The sequence below is a fragment of the Jaculus jaculus genome, chromosome 2 (assembly GCF_020740685.1).
Source record: "Jaculus jaculus isolate mJacJac1 chromosome 2, mJacJac1.mat.Y.cur, whole genome shotgun sequence".
In the NCBI taxonomy this organism is placed as follows: domain Eukaryota; kingdom Metazoa; phylum Chordata; class Mammalia; order Rodentia; family Dipodidae; genus Jaculus; species Jaculus jaculus.
Window position 1 is genome coordinate 84,606,842 of NC_059103.1, and position 16,088 is coordinate 84,622,929.

Below are 16,088 nucleotides of genomic sequence, written 5' to 3' on the forward strand. Positions count from 1 at the left end.
TCCATATCTAATAATAATAATAAAAGAATTAAATTTATATCTGTTCCTATAAAAAGTGTCTTTGATGGTCTTAGACATTCTGGCTTCACTTTTATGGACAGGCAACAACTTAAACATCCAGCTGAAGGCATTGTAAAAACTAGAACATTCCAATCCCAATAGTGTTGAATATAATCAAATAATCAAGATAAAAGCATAAATCAATGTATTGGAAAAAAACTTAGAAATATCAATGAATCAAACATCTGGTTCTTTGAAAAAAGTAAACAATATTGATAAACTCCTAGCCAATTTGATCAAAAGGAAAAAAAGGCTCAAATCAACAAGGTCAGAAATGGAAAGGGAGATGTTACAACAGACCCTAATGAATTTTGGTGAATCATCAGGACATTTTCTAAAGATCTATACTCCTCAAAACTGAAAATCCTGAAAGAAATGGATAAATTCTTTGACTGATACCACCTACCAAAACTAAACCTAGAAGAGGTAAACTACCTGAATAGATATAACATTAAATGAGAATGGAGCTATAGTTAAGACTCCTAAGAACAACAACAAAGTCCAGGCCCAGGTGATTTCACTGCTGAATTCTATCAAACCTTCAGTGAAGAACTAAAGTCATTTTTTTCCCTCAATTTATTCCACACAATTGAAAAGGAGGGACACTCCCTGATTCTTTTCATGAAGCCAGCTTATATTAACACCAAAACCTGTCAGGAACACAATGAGAAAAGAAAACCACAGTCTGTTGAACTTTGACACAAAAATTCTCAGTAAAATTCTTGCAATCCAAATTCAAGAACACATCAAGACCATCATTCACCTCAAGTAAGCTTTATCCCAGGGATTCAGGGTTGGTTCAACATACAGAAATTGATAAACTCAATACATCACATAAACAGACTCAAAGTCAGGAACCACATGATCATCTCTATAGATGCAGAAGAGGCTTCAACCAAATTCAATATCCCTTCATGAGTACAACACTCTAGAAGATAGGAATTGAGGGACCATATATCAAAATGGCAAAGGCAATATACAATAGACCTAATGCCTGTTCACACTAAATGGGAAAAACTCTTAAGCATTCCCATTAAAGTCTAGAACTAGGTAGGGGTGCCTAATCTCACCACTGCTTTTCAACATAGTACTTAAGTCTTAACTCAAGTAGTATGACAAGAGAAGGAAATAAAAGGGACACAAATTGGAAAGGAAAAAGCCAAACTAGCCCTATTTACAGATGGCATGATTTTATACCTAAGAGATCCAAAAAATTCCATGATAAAACTACTAGATGTGACAAATGCTTTAATCAAATTAGCAAGATATAAAATCAACATACAAAAATCACCAGCCTTCATATTTATCAATGACAACAATATGGAGAAAGATGTCAGGGAATTTGTCTCTTTTATAATAGTCACAATAAAATAAAATACCTTGGAATCTCCCTAAGCAGGGAAGTAAAAGAGTATACAATGAAAACATAAAAACATTGAAGAAGCTGGGTATGGTGGTGCACACCTTTAATCCCAGCACTTGGGAGGCAGAGGTAGGAGGATTGCCATGAGTTCAAATCCACCCTGACACTAGAATTCCAGGTTAGCCTGAGCTAGAGTGAGACCCTACCTCAAAAAACTGAAAAAAAAAATGAAGAAAGAACTGAAGACATGAGAAGATGGAATGATCTTCCATGCTTATGCATAAGAAGAATTAATATTGTTAACATGGCCATTCTACCAAAAATAATATACAGATATCATGCACTTCCAATCAAATCTCCAGCAACATTCTTCACAGAGTTAGCAAAAACAGTCTCAGAATTCATATGGAAGCCCAAAAAGCCTTGGATAGCCAAAAATGTACTCTGCAAAATGAACTGCTCTGGTTTCAAGCTATAAAAAAGGAAACAGTAATAAAATCATCATGGTATTGGCATAAAAGCAGGCATATCAATCAATAGAAATGAATTTAATATCCAGGTATGAGTTCTCATAACTACACTTATCTGATCTTCAAAAAAGAAGCTAAATGCATTCTGGAGCAAAGACATACCTTCAGCAAATGGTGATGGAGAAACGGGACAGTCACATGTAGAAGATTTGGACCCCATCCTCTCATCTTGCACTAAAATCAACTCCAAATGTATTATGGACCTCAATATAAGACATGAAATTCTAAATTGACTAGGAAAATACTTTTAAATTGAATAGAAAAAAACTTTCTGAACAAGACTCAAGTGGCCCAGGGAATTAGAGAAATATTCAACAATTTGGACCTTATAAAAATGAAAAGCTACTGTACAGATAAGGAAACTATCAACAGAGTCAACAGACTACCCAATGAATGGGAGAAAATGTTGACTAGCAATACCTCTGACAAAGGTTCTAGAATCTGCAAAAACTCAAAAACCTAAACAATAAAAATTCAAGCACCCAACTCAAGAAAATAGGAGGGATTTCAACAGAGGGTTCTCAAAGGAGGAAGAAATACAAATGGCCATTAAACACCTGAGGAGATGCTCAACCTCTTTACTCATCAGGGAAATGCAAATAAAAATCAGCACAAGACTCCATCTCATTCTAGTCAGAATAACAACCATGAAAAAGCAAATGAGGATGGCAAGATGGCTTAATGCTTAAGACACTTGCCTGCAAAATCTAAGCACCGAGGTTCAATTCTCCAAATCCCATGTAAGTGAGATGCACATAGGGGCTCATGCATCTGGAGTTCCTTTGCAGTGGCTGGAGGACCATATGCCCCCATTCTCTCCCTCTCACTCTCTCTCCCTCTGCCTCTAATTAATAAATAAATACATAAAAATTTTTAAAAATCAAATGTCAGCACATGCTGGTGGGGGTGTGGGGAAAGAGGAACTCTTATCCACTGCTGGTAGGAGTGCAAAATTGTACATCCATTATGGAAATCAACATAGAGACTCCTCAAAAGGCTGAAAATAGAACTACGATTAGATTCAGATAAACTTCTTTTGGGCATGTACCCTAAAGAGTCTATTGTATACCACAGAGATCCTTGCTCAACCATTTTTATTACTGCTCTAGTCACAATAGCCAGGAACTGGAAGCAGCCCAGAAGCCCATCAACAAATGAATAGTTAATGAAAATGTAACACCTGTACAAAATAGAATTCTACTCAGCTGTAAGGAAAAATGTAACAAACATATCTGTAGGAAAATGGAGGGACTTGTCAAAAATCATGCTGCACGAGATCACAGAGGTTCAGAAAGACAAATGCCACATGACTTCTGCAGGAACTTTCTTACATGCAGTTCCTAACCTGGTCCAGAGTCAGTTAATTGTAAGCCATAATATCTATGAAATGGACATAGCATTAGAATGAAGATTGGAAAAGGGGGAAATAGTGAAGGAAAGGAGGAAGGGCTACTGGACAATAAGTCATTGACGAGCAAAAAGAAAGAAAGGCATGGAAAGGCCTAGGGGGTAAAGCAAAGAGGTGTGTGTGGGGGGAAGGGGTTACACAAAAGTAATGACATGAATCAATCTTATAGAACTCTTCTTCCAGGATAACACTCTACAAGTCATTATCCTCAATACAGGCAAGGGAGACCCAAAGAGAAGAGCACCATAAAAGGTAGAGAAAGCATAACCCTAAAATCCTGGGCACTGGCTCATAATTCCCAGGACTGGAATTAGGTTCTCCCTCACAGTGAGCTGTCAGTCAGGGAGACATGAGGTCCCCAAAATAATACAGGCTATTGCCCAAACACTTGGATATCTGCAAGAGCTAAAAGGTACATTCCTACTGCTGAAGATACCACAGCTTGCTGCCACTGGACATCAAGTGTTCATGCTGGAAGTGAGAGGGAATCCAGCTCCCTCCCAGCTAGCCCTCATAGTGCTTTCAAGTGCAATGAGAGTGGCTGGAGAATAACACTTGCCAGATGATTGCATAATCATGCCAGTTACAAAATCAACCAGGAGAACAAGAAGTATACACTGGGCAATAGTGGCACACAGCCATATATGTATGTAGGTAACCCAGTATTCATGGATTGGAAATGATACCCACTCTACAGAGGTGAACTCATATCTGGCTCTAGGACTCAAGCCAGATTCCCTACAACAGGAAACCTAGAGGCTCCAAAGACAGCCTCCACTACTCTTTAATGAATACACACATCAATATATTTTCTAAATGACTAGGTTTATCCTCCTTTATTCAAAGTGTTCTCACTTTTGGTTGGAGAATCTGTTCTATTTTACAGATGGAGGAGAATGTGGGGAAGAACAAGTATACATCAATACATCAAGAAGAAAGAGCCGACAGTTTACTGGGGTTGGGTCAGCTCATCCTCATCTGGCCTGGCCCAGAAGTCATTACAGGGAAAGCAATGGCATGAATACTGCTCTCAAGGTGAGCCTGAAAACCAGCTCCAGGGAAATGGCAACAGACACTGTGGTCACTTACACCTCATAAAAACAGAGATCCAGAGTCTACAGAGAAAGCAACACTAAATCAGATCTCTATCTTGCCCACCAATGCTCAGGAAGCATGGTGGAAGAGGGGGTGGAAAGATTGTAGTAGCCTCCAGGTGGGTGGGAATAGCCCGAGACACTATGTTTTCCCCACCCCTGCAGAGGGTGATTGAGGTCTCTTGGTCCTCACAATGAATAGCAATAACCCCACTGAAGACCCTCAGCAGAACTGGGGCAGGGGAGAGTGGACATATATGTGCAATATTTTTATAAAAATCAATAAAATTTAAAAAGTATAAAATAATTTGCATAAATCAATAATAAAAACAAAGAAATACTAAAAACCTAAATGTTTTTCAGGAGACAATTCTCAATAGTCCATAAACATATGAATGAAGCTCCCTTGCTATTAATCAGAGAAATGAAAGCCATCAAATTATGTTTCTATATTCCTACCAGAAAGACTAAATGAAATTTGAAAAGAATAGTGTCAACTATAAGATTGGAGAGCAACAGAAACGCTACTCACACTACTAGAAATACAAATTGGAAAAAAAGCACTGAAAAATTGGTTGATATTTTTTCTAAAAGCTTATCATATGTGTGCCACATGAACAATGCCACTCCTGGTTGAAAACCAATAGGAAAGGATATTTATGTCATCTGAAGGACAGATACAGAGATGTTCAAAGCATTATTTAAGAAAAACTAAACACTGGAAACAACCTGACCATCTACACTGGAGTGAATGGATAAACATATGTTGGCATGTTTAAATAACTTAGCACTGCATAGAAATAAAAGAAAAATAGGAAGAGTTGCAATCAATTCATGCACAATAATACCTACACAACCTAAGTAATGTAGAACAACAAAAGGTGGATCCTGCTAAGTTCTTTTGCACTTATATCAAAGCCAGGCCAAAGCAACAAGTTTTCTGAGGACAGAATAGCAGTTTTCTTTGAGGAAAGCTAGTTACTGTAATCTGGAAAAAGATGGAGGACTCTGGTAATATTCTCTTTCTTGATCTGGCTGATAGTCACAAAGGTGCGTATAGCTTATGAAAATTCACTAAAGGCCATGTTTATTGGGTGTGCGTTTTTATGTGTTGATTATAGTTCAATAAAAAGGAAGGCCATTAAATAATAACATAAACTTTCAAACTACTAACATTTTTTAAAGCTTAACAAGAGAATGTTAGGGCTGGAGAGATGGCTTAGCGGTTAAGCGCTTGCCTGTGAAGCCTAAAGACCCCGGTTCGAGGCTCGGTTCCCCAGGTCCCACGTTAGCCAGATGCACAAGGTGGCGCATGCGTCTGGAATTCGTTTGCAGAGGCTGGAAGCCCTGGCGCACTCATTCTCTCTCTCTCCCTCTATCTGTCTTTCTCTCTATGTCTGTCGCTCTCAAATAAATAAATAAATAATGAACAAAAAAAATTAAAAAAAAAAAGAGAATGTTAAAGACTTAAATGGCATGAAAAAAATAGGGGAAAAGCATAAGAAGTGTAGGAAAGAGAGAGAAGAAGAAAGTACAATTTTAAACTGAGACAAAGCATTCAGAGCAGCCTTATGAGACAGTTAATCTCTTTTTCTTACCTGTATGGTAAAATTTCCCTGAAAATCCAAGGTTGAATGTAAAATTTGTGATTTGTGTACGCAAAAGATTCTGAGTGTCAAGCAGGGCCTGAAATACAGAATTAAGAAAAAACTGCGTCAGGTTGACAATGGCATTGAGAAGTTCTAAAGAGATATCTTTCTTTTACATTCAGAGAAGTTGCTGTTTTATTCAAATTACATGAGAGAATTTATTACTTTAAGAGTGTGATGGTTTTGAGATTACATAAAACACAACATATATTTAGCCTTTAGACTATATTAAGTTCATAAAGTTTTCAGCTGTAAAAAGGGAAGTAAAATAAAAATTATTGTGTGTGTACACAGGAAGCAGTATATAATACATGTATATATGTATTACTTATTTGTATACGATGCATAAGGCATCACGTTGTATCTATCACAGGCACAGAGGACCAATTGCCAAAAGAAGGACCTTCACTTTAAGTGAGGCTGGACAAGTGATATGTGAAACACAGTGGCATTTTTCACATATGTCTTGCATCTTTAAAATACGGGACTTTCAAATTTTAAATCTGAGATTCTCAAAATACAGGGATTACTATTCAAAAGATCACATGGTAACATAAATTTATAATTTACCCTTTCCTTCAAACACAGGCACATAGTTATGTTCATTGTCAACTATTTTGTATGGAGAAGTGCCTATGAGACCAGTAAAATGCACATCTAGGTGTGTCTATGAAGACCCCAAATAAAAGGGAAAAAACATGTTGAATGTAGGTACTATAACCCAATCGACCAGGGTGGGATGAACCAGGAGAACAAAGGAAAAAGCCGGCAGCACAGGCAGTCTCTTGCTCCATGCTTCCTGGCTATCAGAAACTTCTCTGTTCTGACAGACTTTCCCTGCCATGATGGACTGAAGCCTCTGAACCCATGAGTCAAAATAATTCCTTCTTTTAATTGTCTATGTTAAGTATATTGTCACAATAATGAGAAACTAACACAGTACACTACTTCTTACAAGTAAAACTATTTTGAAGCATAGTTTAAATTATATCCTATTCATGATATTGGCTATGAATAGCTAGTGGACTTTTTTTAATACCTTTTATTTAAAGAACAGTGTTCTTTCTTTTTTTAATTTTTATTTATTTGCTAGTGACAGAGAGAGATAAAGAGGAAGTTAGAGAAAGAGAATGGGTGCGCCAGGGCATCCAGCCGCTAGTGGACTTTTCTATCTTCTTTTACTTTTTGTTTCTGATCTTTTTCCAAGACAGGGTATCATTCTTGACCAAGCTGTGCTGGACCCCACCTCTGTAGTTCCAGAATGGCCTCAGACTTACAGAGATCCTCCTATTGCAGCCCCTGTAGTGCTGGGACTAAAGGTGTGTGCCACCATGCCTGGCTACTTTCTCATTCTTATTTAAATTCCAGTTTCTCCAATTGTTCTTTGTATCCATTCTTTCTCTCATACCTGAATGCTTATTTGAACTAAGAATGCATAACATTGTTGAGTCACAAAGGATCTTCATGAATACTTCTATTACACATGAGGAGACTAAGGCAAAATGTCTTGCTTATTTTCATAGACAAGATAGGCAATAGGTTCTAATTTAAAGGTATAGATCCAAATTAGCTCCCCCCTTTTACTCTGGCAGTCCATCCAGATCCCTGTCCTTTTCTTTTGTTAATACAACTTCTGCTTAGAATCCATATATCAATGTTCTGAGTCTCCACAATTTGGAAGGTATAAACAGATAATAACTGTTTGTTCAGTGACTCCCTGGTGATCACATACATTACCTGAATATGCCAGTGATTCTCCCTGTTAGGGAAATGCAGAAGGAACTTCTGAATCTCAAACACAACCATCTAAACAAGAGTCAGCTCACCAAATTTAGATATCTAACTCTTTTTTTTAATCATTTATTTTTGTTGTTTTTTTGAGGTAGGGTCTCACTCTAGCCCAGACAGACCTGGAATTCACAGTGATCCTCCTACCTCTGATTCCAGCTTGTTGGGATTAAAGGCATGTGCTACTATACCAGGCCCTTTTACAATCATTTCTTTCTTAACAAAGGCAAACTCCATGGTGTGCCTGACTAGGATATATACTATATGGGTTTAAATAATTCTGAATAATTCAAGAAGGGCTTGTGAGTGGATCTCCATATTGAGCTATGGGAGCAAAGGGGACTGATGGGATCTTTTCCTGACAAGGGTGAGGCCTAGGTGGAGCAGAGGAGAAGATGGCTGGACCTATCACTTCTCTAAGCAACTGAGATGTTAGACCCTGAAACAGGGAAAGGTGCTGAATTGGGGAAAGCATTTCTCCTGTGGTCTCTGTGGAAGGAATATCAGGTAAGAACTCTGAAACTTACAGTGCACTTATGAAGAGGATAGGCTTTGGAGTCAGTCCTCAACTGAAATTCTGGATGAACTCATTTCCAGCTTTTGGAAGTGTTATTAAACAATCAAAACCTCAGTTTAATAACTATTAAAGTAAGGTTAACAATAATTACCTGAATATTCTACTTTAAGGACTAAATGAGGTAGTCATTTATACTTCTGTAGTCATGGGAACACAGTATGTGCCCAGTGATTATTATTACTGTTCTTCAGTCATTGTGACTGCTCCCCTTACTACTACTGATATAGTCATCATTGATCAATGCTCTAGGACAATTCATGCCACTTGTCTGAACTTTTTCTTCATTTGCAACATGGAGACAGTGACCTAACTCAGAACTGTGATGAGGATCAATCATATATGTAGGAGTGGCTGGAAGACATTTCTTAAAAGTCCATAAAAGATGAGATCTATCATTATGTGTGAATATATGTACGTATGAACTATCTAACTATCTATCTATCACTCATTATCTATCACCTACACACCTATTTGTCAACTATCAATCATGTATCTTATTCATCATTATTTTTAATCTATTTATCTGCATATTCATCCATCTATCTTGTTTACTACTTATGTGCTATTTATTTATTTCAATTGGATGTAATTCACCTGTCCTGCCTTCTCTCATCCTCTCCCCAGTTTGAACGTTCTAGTTGACTCTTCCTGTGTATCTTCCTTTACCATTGCTCTTACCTTCCTTTCTTTATACATTTTACTCACTTCATTTCATCCTGTTTTTATCCTTTCAGTGGTTAAAATAAAGATTCAAAATCCATTTTAAAATGATTTCTAGTATATTCATTGCTCCTGTTTTAAAAGTAGATCAGGTGAATAACCTTTCCATTTGCATTTCATTTGGTTCAAACTAACTTTGAGTTTTTAACTTTGTTGTGGAACATATGTGTGTGTGTGTGTGTGTGTATAAATATATATATATATATATATACATATATATATATATATGTATATATATTATATATATATATATATAACTGATAAGATTGTTTGTCTTCTTCCTATCAGTTATATATCTTATACATAAGCCTTACAAACTAATTTAAGTGCCTGTGAAATAACATATTGATAAATATATTGATCTCATTCATTTAACTAGTACTGATTTTGCAGGTTAGAGTTGAGTTCATATATTTATTTCAATTCTAAACCAAACATTGAAACACTTGAAAGATATGTCAAAACACATGGCAGATACTAATTTTGTCTACTGTTTAATTCCAATTGTCAACTCTGATTGAGAAATGTCCAAGAAATGAGTAGAGCATATATATATTTTTTTCAATGTAGGGTCTCACTCTGGCTCAGGCTGACTTGGAATTCACTATGTAGTCTCAGGGTGGCCTCGAACTCACGGCAATCCTCCTACCTCTGCCTCTCGAGTCCTGGGATTAAAGGCGTGTGCCACCATGCCCGGCTAAGATTTTGAAAGTGTGTATGAGATACATATCTTTTAAACATTTTGAGTGTATGTGCATGTGTGTGCTCATGTGTATGTAGGTGTGTATGTGTGTGTGTACATGCATGTGCATGGATATGCATGGGAGGCCAGACACAAATCTTAAGTGTCGTTCCTTAAGCTTAATCTACCTTTTTTTTAAGACAGTGTATCTCATTGGCTTGAAACTAGCCAATTAGGCTAGACGGGGTGGCCTGTGAGCCTCGGGAATCTGTTTTTCTCTCTCTCATCTGCACTGCTATTACTATTGCAGGTTACTGTGCCTGGCTTTTTAATGTAGACACTGTGTATCAAAAGAGGTTTTCATGCTTTCAAGGTAAGTACATGAACAATTGAGATATTTGCCAGCCTGAAAAATGTCATCTCTTTATGCATTATTTCCATTTTTTCAAAAGATTGATCTGCCCTTTGCAAGAAGTTTAAGTACTCATCACTAGTCTTAAGTGATATCCATTCACTCAATTCTTCTTTACTAGAATGATATTTTTCAGTATTCTTTTATTCTACAATGAAATAGTACTCATTATTATGAGCACAATATTGTAAAATGATATAAAATGATACTTATTTTCTATTTGTAGTCTGTCTAGAATGATGTGATAATATCTAAACTCTAATCATAATAAACTAAATCACTGCTACAATACTACATTAAAGAAAACGATACATATTTTGTGTAGTGAATCCCTCTTTTAATGCAGAATACTTCGTCATGGAGGAAGGAGATAATGACATCTCAAACATCAATACAAGAGCCATGAAAACATAAATGTGCACTTTCAAAAGTGTTACTTTTATTTATAAAATTCAAAATAGTGTATGTTTAAGATCATAGAGTACAAAATTCTATGTACCAGTCAGTGCCTGAGAGATGGCTCAGCAGTTAAGGTGCTTTCCTGAAATGACTAATGGCCTGGTTTCGATTCCCCAGTACTCATGCAAAGCCAGATAACCAAAGTGGCAGATTCATCTGGAGTGTGTTTCCAGTGGTTATAGGCCCTGGTACATCCATCCTCTCTCTCTCTCCTTGCAAATAAATAAACTCGAATTAGAATTAAAAAAATTAAATTCAATGCACCATTGATTATTTTTAAAAGAGCACATTTTTTCTAAAAAATTAATGTCATTAATAAAGGCATTAAAGTTAAGTTTACTTCTTATATTTTCCAAAACTAATCTGACCTGTTTACATGTAAGCATATGAAACTACACACAAACCACAGCCATAGAGCTAATCACAAATCTAGGAAAGAGAAATTCAAATATGTTAATTAAAATTTAAAATAGGGTTTTAAATTTTCAACTAACAATATATCATGAGCTTTAAGTTATCACATTCATATGCAAAACCAACTTTCCTAATTGATTCAAGAGTATTGGTTCCATCAAATTGGTGTACTATAATACCCTTCTTCATTTCATTTCATTGTTGTCCTGTTGGCTTGTTTACATGTTAGCAGATATACATATGGCTCTGTGTATTAGTACATATTTACAAATAGTAACAAAGTAGACATTTCTGTAGCACAAAATATTTGTGTTTTTTCTTCAGCAAACAAGTCAACTTTTCACCAAATTTGCAAATGCTGAGCAGAGTATCAAAGGGTAATGTAGTACCCAATAAAATTATATGATTGCATTTTTAATATAATTCACAGAAATTTTCAAAATTGTTCTTTCAAATTTAAATCTGTATGTTGTCTCTTCTTAGTTTTCAAGTCTTCATTATGCAAAGCCAAGAACATTTGCAACACTTAAAAGATCTAGTTAAAGACAAAAAAAGATCTGATTTAAAGAAATTGAGCTCTAAGGATTGAGTAAATGGAAGCTTTATATCTCTTTGGATTCTATCCAACTTTCCTGAACAGAATGAATATATCAAAGAGAATAAATCAGAGACAAAATTAAAACCACACATAATTGCAAAAATTTTATATAAAAACCCCAAATCTACATAATTTTTAAGGGAAACTAATCTGCATTTTTCTTTCTTACTTGTACTTCCAAGATCATATTTTGAACCATTTTATCATTTCTAAGTGAACAAACTTTGGTTAGTGAGGCAAATTAAAGAAAGAATAAATTTTAATGTTGAACATTTCCTTCAGCAGCAGGAAATAGATGTTATGCTTGAGTACAGAAATTTTAGCTATAAAATTTTCTAATCAGGGCTGGAGAGATGGCTTAGCGGTTAAGCGCTTGCCTGTGAAGCCTAAGGATCCCGGTTCGAGGCTCGGTTCCCCAGGTCCCACGTTAGCCAGATGCACAAGGGGGCGCACGCGTCTGGAGTTCGTTTGCAGAGGCTGGAGGCCCTGGTGCTCCTATTCTCTCTCTCTCCCTCTATCTGTCTTTCTGTGTCTGTCGCTCTCAAATAAATAAATAAAAAATTTAAAAAAAAAGAAAAAAAATTTCTAATCAATATCAATGTAACTATCAGTACTTGCTTAACTTAATTAATCAAATCAATTTTGCAGCCTTTAAAAAATTGTATATCTACCTATGTTTCTTTCTGCACACACATTTGCATGCAGTCATCAGAGAGAATGCAATACAGATTTGTTATTCCCATTTCAGACACAGTGGATATGCCTCACATAGTTTGAATGACTTTTCTTTGGTCACAAAGGTAATTATGTGGTGAATAACCAATTTAAATAAAGAGTTTAGAAATAATGTATTCTAGAATTCACTTCTGGTTTTGACAGAGATCAAGATAGCAACATTGAACACTTATTGCTGACATACAGAACTGGAATGACATAATTCTCTGGAAGGATACAGAGGAGGCCTTTTCATTTCACTTTTACTAACTTCCAAAGCCTAAGTGTATTGGGTGGGGGCTAAAGAAATAGTATGTTGGTCAAAGAAAACTCACCTGTTAGGAGGTTTTTTGTTTGCTCAGTTTTTTTTTTTTTTTTGTTGTTGTTGTTGTTTGTTTTTGCTTTTCAAGGTAGGGTTTCACTCTCACCCAGGCTGACCTGGAATTCACTATGTAGTCTCAGGGTGGCCTTGAACTCATTGTAATCCTCCTACCTCTCTGCCTCCCGAGCTCTGGGATTAAAGGCTTGAGCCACCATGCCCAGCAACCTGTTTTGAGTTTTGAGAAGTTTTGAGGAATTTTGAGAAGAACTGAACCAACAGGATAGATATAGATGTAAGAGATTTATTGTAGGGCTAGTTGATGTTCTGGAAGCAATCTATAGAATTAAATAAACTGTAATGTAGTTCAGGTCTAGTCTGAAGGGCCTGAGAAGTGGGGATGGGGGGGTGATGGTATAAATCTTGATATATTGATAAAAAGCCTTAGAACAAAGAGTGGCCAGGTCCAAAGATAGGATAGGATGGATGTCTCAGCTCAGCAGAGAATTTGCTCCTCTGCATTTTAAAAAATATTCACAAGTCAGCAGGTGTTGCACCACTGGCTTTCTCTACTGTTTGTGCTTTTCAGTAACTCACTGGATTGAACAGTACACATTCACAAAGGGAGGACAATCTATTCTATTTATCTACTTTACCACTTCCAAAACTTCTTTCTTCCAGAAGTAGCATTATGAACACATTCCAAAATTATTAAGCCAGGATCATGACAATCCTATACAATTGACATCAGCATGGAAGAAACAAAGGCAGGAAAGATGAAGAAACCAGTGAGAAACATACTACTTGGCTTATTTTTGCAATAATATTCAGACTTTCTTCACAAGAAGCACATGGACACAGCACTGCTCTGGGTAACTTACACGTTTCTAACGGTAAAACCATCATTCAGCTCACAGCTGTCTATAGAAAAAATGCAAAGCCTACACAGTGAAAAGGAAAACTGTAATTCTGTCATCTTAAGAGAAAGATCAAAAGTGAGAGTTTAATTAATTCCAAAAGAGCTTTCCATGAGCATTCACCTAGGAATTTACTATTTATAGTGTAATGCTATAAAGATATTTTCCTTCTTGTTAAATTGCCTCTGGCCAAGGTCGCCATCTGCTGAGAATGACCTTAAGAATGCCTCCTCCTAGAAAATGACCTCACTAATGTGATAGACATGCTGAATCAAATGACTTAGTTCTCCAACCCTGCATGAGCTTTGATAAGTTACTAAAACTTCCCCAACCCCCATTCCCATTTCTGGAAAATAGGAATGACTATATAGATCACAGACTTGGTATGAAGATCAAATTACAAGAAGGATGCATATTACTAAAACCTTTGCAGACCTGTGGAGGTTGAATTTTTAGCTCTCAGAATGAAATCCTTTGTCCTTTCTTCTATCAACCATAAAATCTTAGTTTGTTCATCTGCTTCCCATGTGAAAAGGAATAAAACATATGCCTATTATTTTAACTATATATCAAATTAATCATTAGCATTTTTGGAGTTTTCTAATTAGTACCAAAGAAGAAGATTATACAACAGCTATATCATAGTAACATTTATAGGGATGTGTATTTTCTCTACATGACACTAATGAATTCTTCACTTTCTACCAGAATATCCATGCAATTGATGTTTGTATCGCATTAACAGAATATGGACAAAAGTTTGTGTGAAAGCTTATGAGAAAAGTCACACAGTAACCATGAAGTATTTCTCTTACAGACTTTAAATCGTCTAGGACATCTAAACTCTAAATTATGAATTGAGAGATATTTCACCTAAAACATTTGTTAAACTGAAACTGGCAAATTATTTTTAACCAGGAAATAGAAAATTATTAAGTGCTATTATCACTATTTGCTTGAAATTGTTATGCATATTTTATTTAGCTAGCTAATGGCTCCTATACTTAAATAGCTAAAATACTACTGCATTTTTAAAAGACGAAATAAATGTGAAAAGTAGTTTACAATTCCCTAGAACATAGTATCTTTAGGGAACTATTAGCTACATTTCATTAATTTAATTATAAAGGAAAAGGATTTTATATGCTATCATAAAATATGTTAATACTTTAATAATTCAAAATACTGGCTTTTAGCAGAAAAGGACTCAGAAGTAAAGTATCCATCATGAGCAACAGGGACATCTCCATCTACTTCCTAGTATTCTAGAGCCCATTAGACTTCCTTCAGTACTTACAGAAAAATGCCATGACCTCATAAATAGCAGATCTGCTCTTGTAAAGCAATGAAAATACTATTGACAAACCACATATACCTTAAGCATTGCCCCAACCATCCCTTCCAAAAGAGTTTGTTATGCATTCAATGCAGAGTGACAATGAACCATAACTATCAACACCATGAGTTAATAATTACATCCATTCCATTTACTGCTATATTTCCAAAGCAGAACATGAAGTCAGGAGCAGGACCAGGGACAAGTAAGTATTTGTTGAATAAACAAATTAATAAATTTCTGATTGCTCAATGAAGATGAATATTGCAGAAGATTATTTATTCATTTGTTTATTGATTTTGAATGCTTATTTACTATTTGACTTTATTTTCATGAACTTTTTGACTTGACAATTCTGCTAAGAAGCCTATTTTGAGCAAGGACACAAATAACTTTGAACCCTTATTTACTTCCCTTGGACCTGAAGCTGATTCAGTCTTTTTGCCTTGGGATCCTCCTAATAAGTTTAAATCCCAGCCTGATTCAGTGCTTCAGCCTTCATCCCATGGGAAGGCTGCTGCCCCTCACTGTACCTCTCAATAAACTGTCTATCAAGTCCGGTGTTCTCTTTTGCTTTTCTCTTACACTTTCCTTACAGTTTCCTTCTACATAGAGCCTCCCTGGCCTAATGGTAGGGGGTCACCTCCCATTTCCAAAGTCCTTACTGTGGAAATGTAAAGTGTCCCTCTGTGACTTGCCTCCAACCAAACTTCCTTTGCCATAGATAAAGCTTCCTTTGCCATAGATATTCTTGATTGTTTCTAACTTTTTCTAACAGGACTATTGCTATGATAAACCTGTCTACATGGTTCTTAAGTTTTGGAACTGGTTTGCAGGAGGAATGTGGAAGGATTTTGAACTTTGGACTAAGAAGGCCTTGGAATTCTATAATAGAGCTTCTTAGGCCATTCTGATGAGAGTTTGGAAGACCAAAAGATGGTCATGGTTTCCTGCCCCCTTATCTTATAAGTTACATGGTCACTGTTCTGGTGTCACTCCTTACATAGTATTTTAAATGGTAAATGTGCTGATATCCTCTAAAGGAACT

The 16,088-nt window shown here is 36.1% G+C and overlaps 1 protein-coding gene across 4 annotated transcripts in view; it reads right to left on the reverse strand.

The window, feature by feature from the left end:
* The window catches only part of Ndst3 (N-deacetylase and N-sulfotransferase 3), a 183,239-nt gene that overhangs the window by 118,559 nt on the left and 48,592 nt on the right, over window positions 1–16,088 (reverse strand). For all 4 annotated transcript variants that reach the window (XM_045144424.1, XM_045144423.1, XM_045144426.1 and 1 more), the window contains one exon: window positions 6,054–6,141. In XM_045144424.1, coding sequence (XP_045000359.1) covers window positions 6,054–6,141 — 88 coding nt within the window. The remainder of the gene's footprint in view (window positions 1–6,053; window positions 6,142–16,088) is intronic.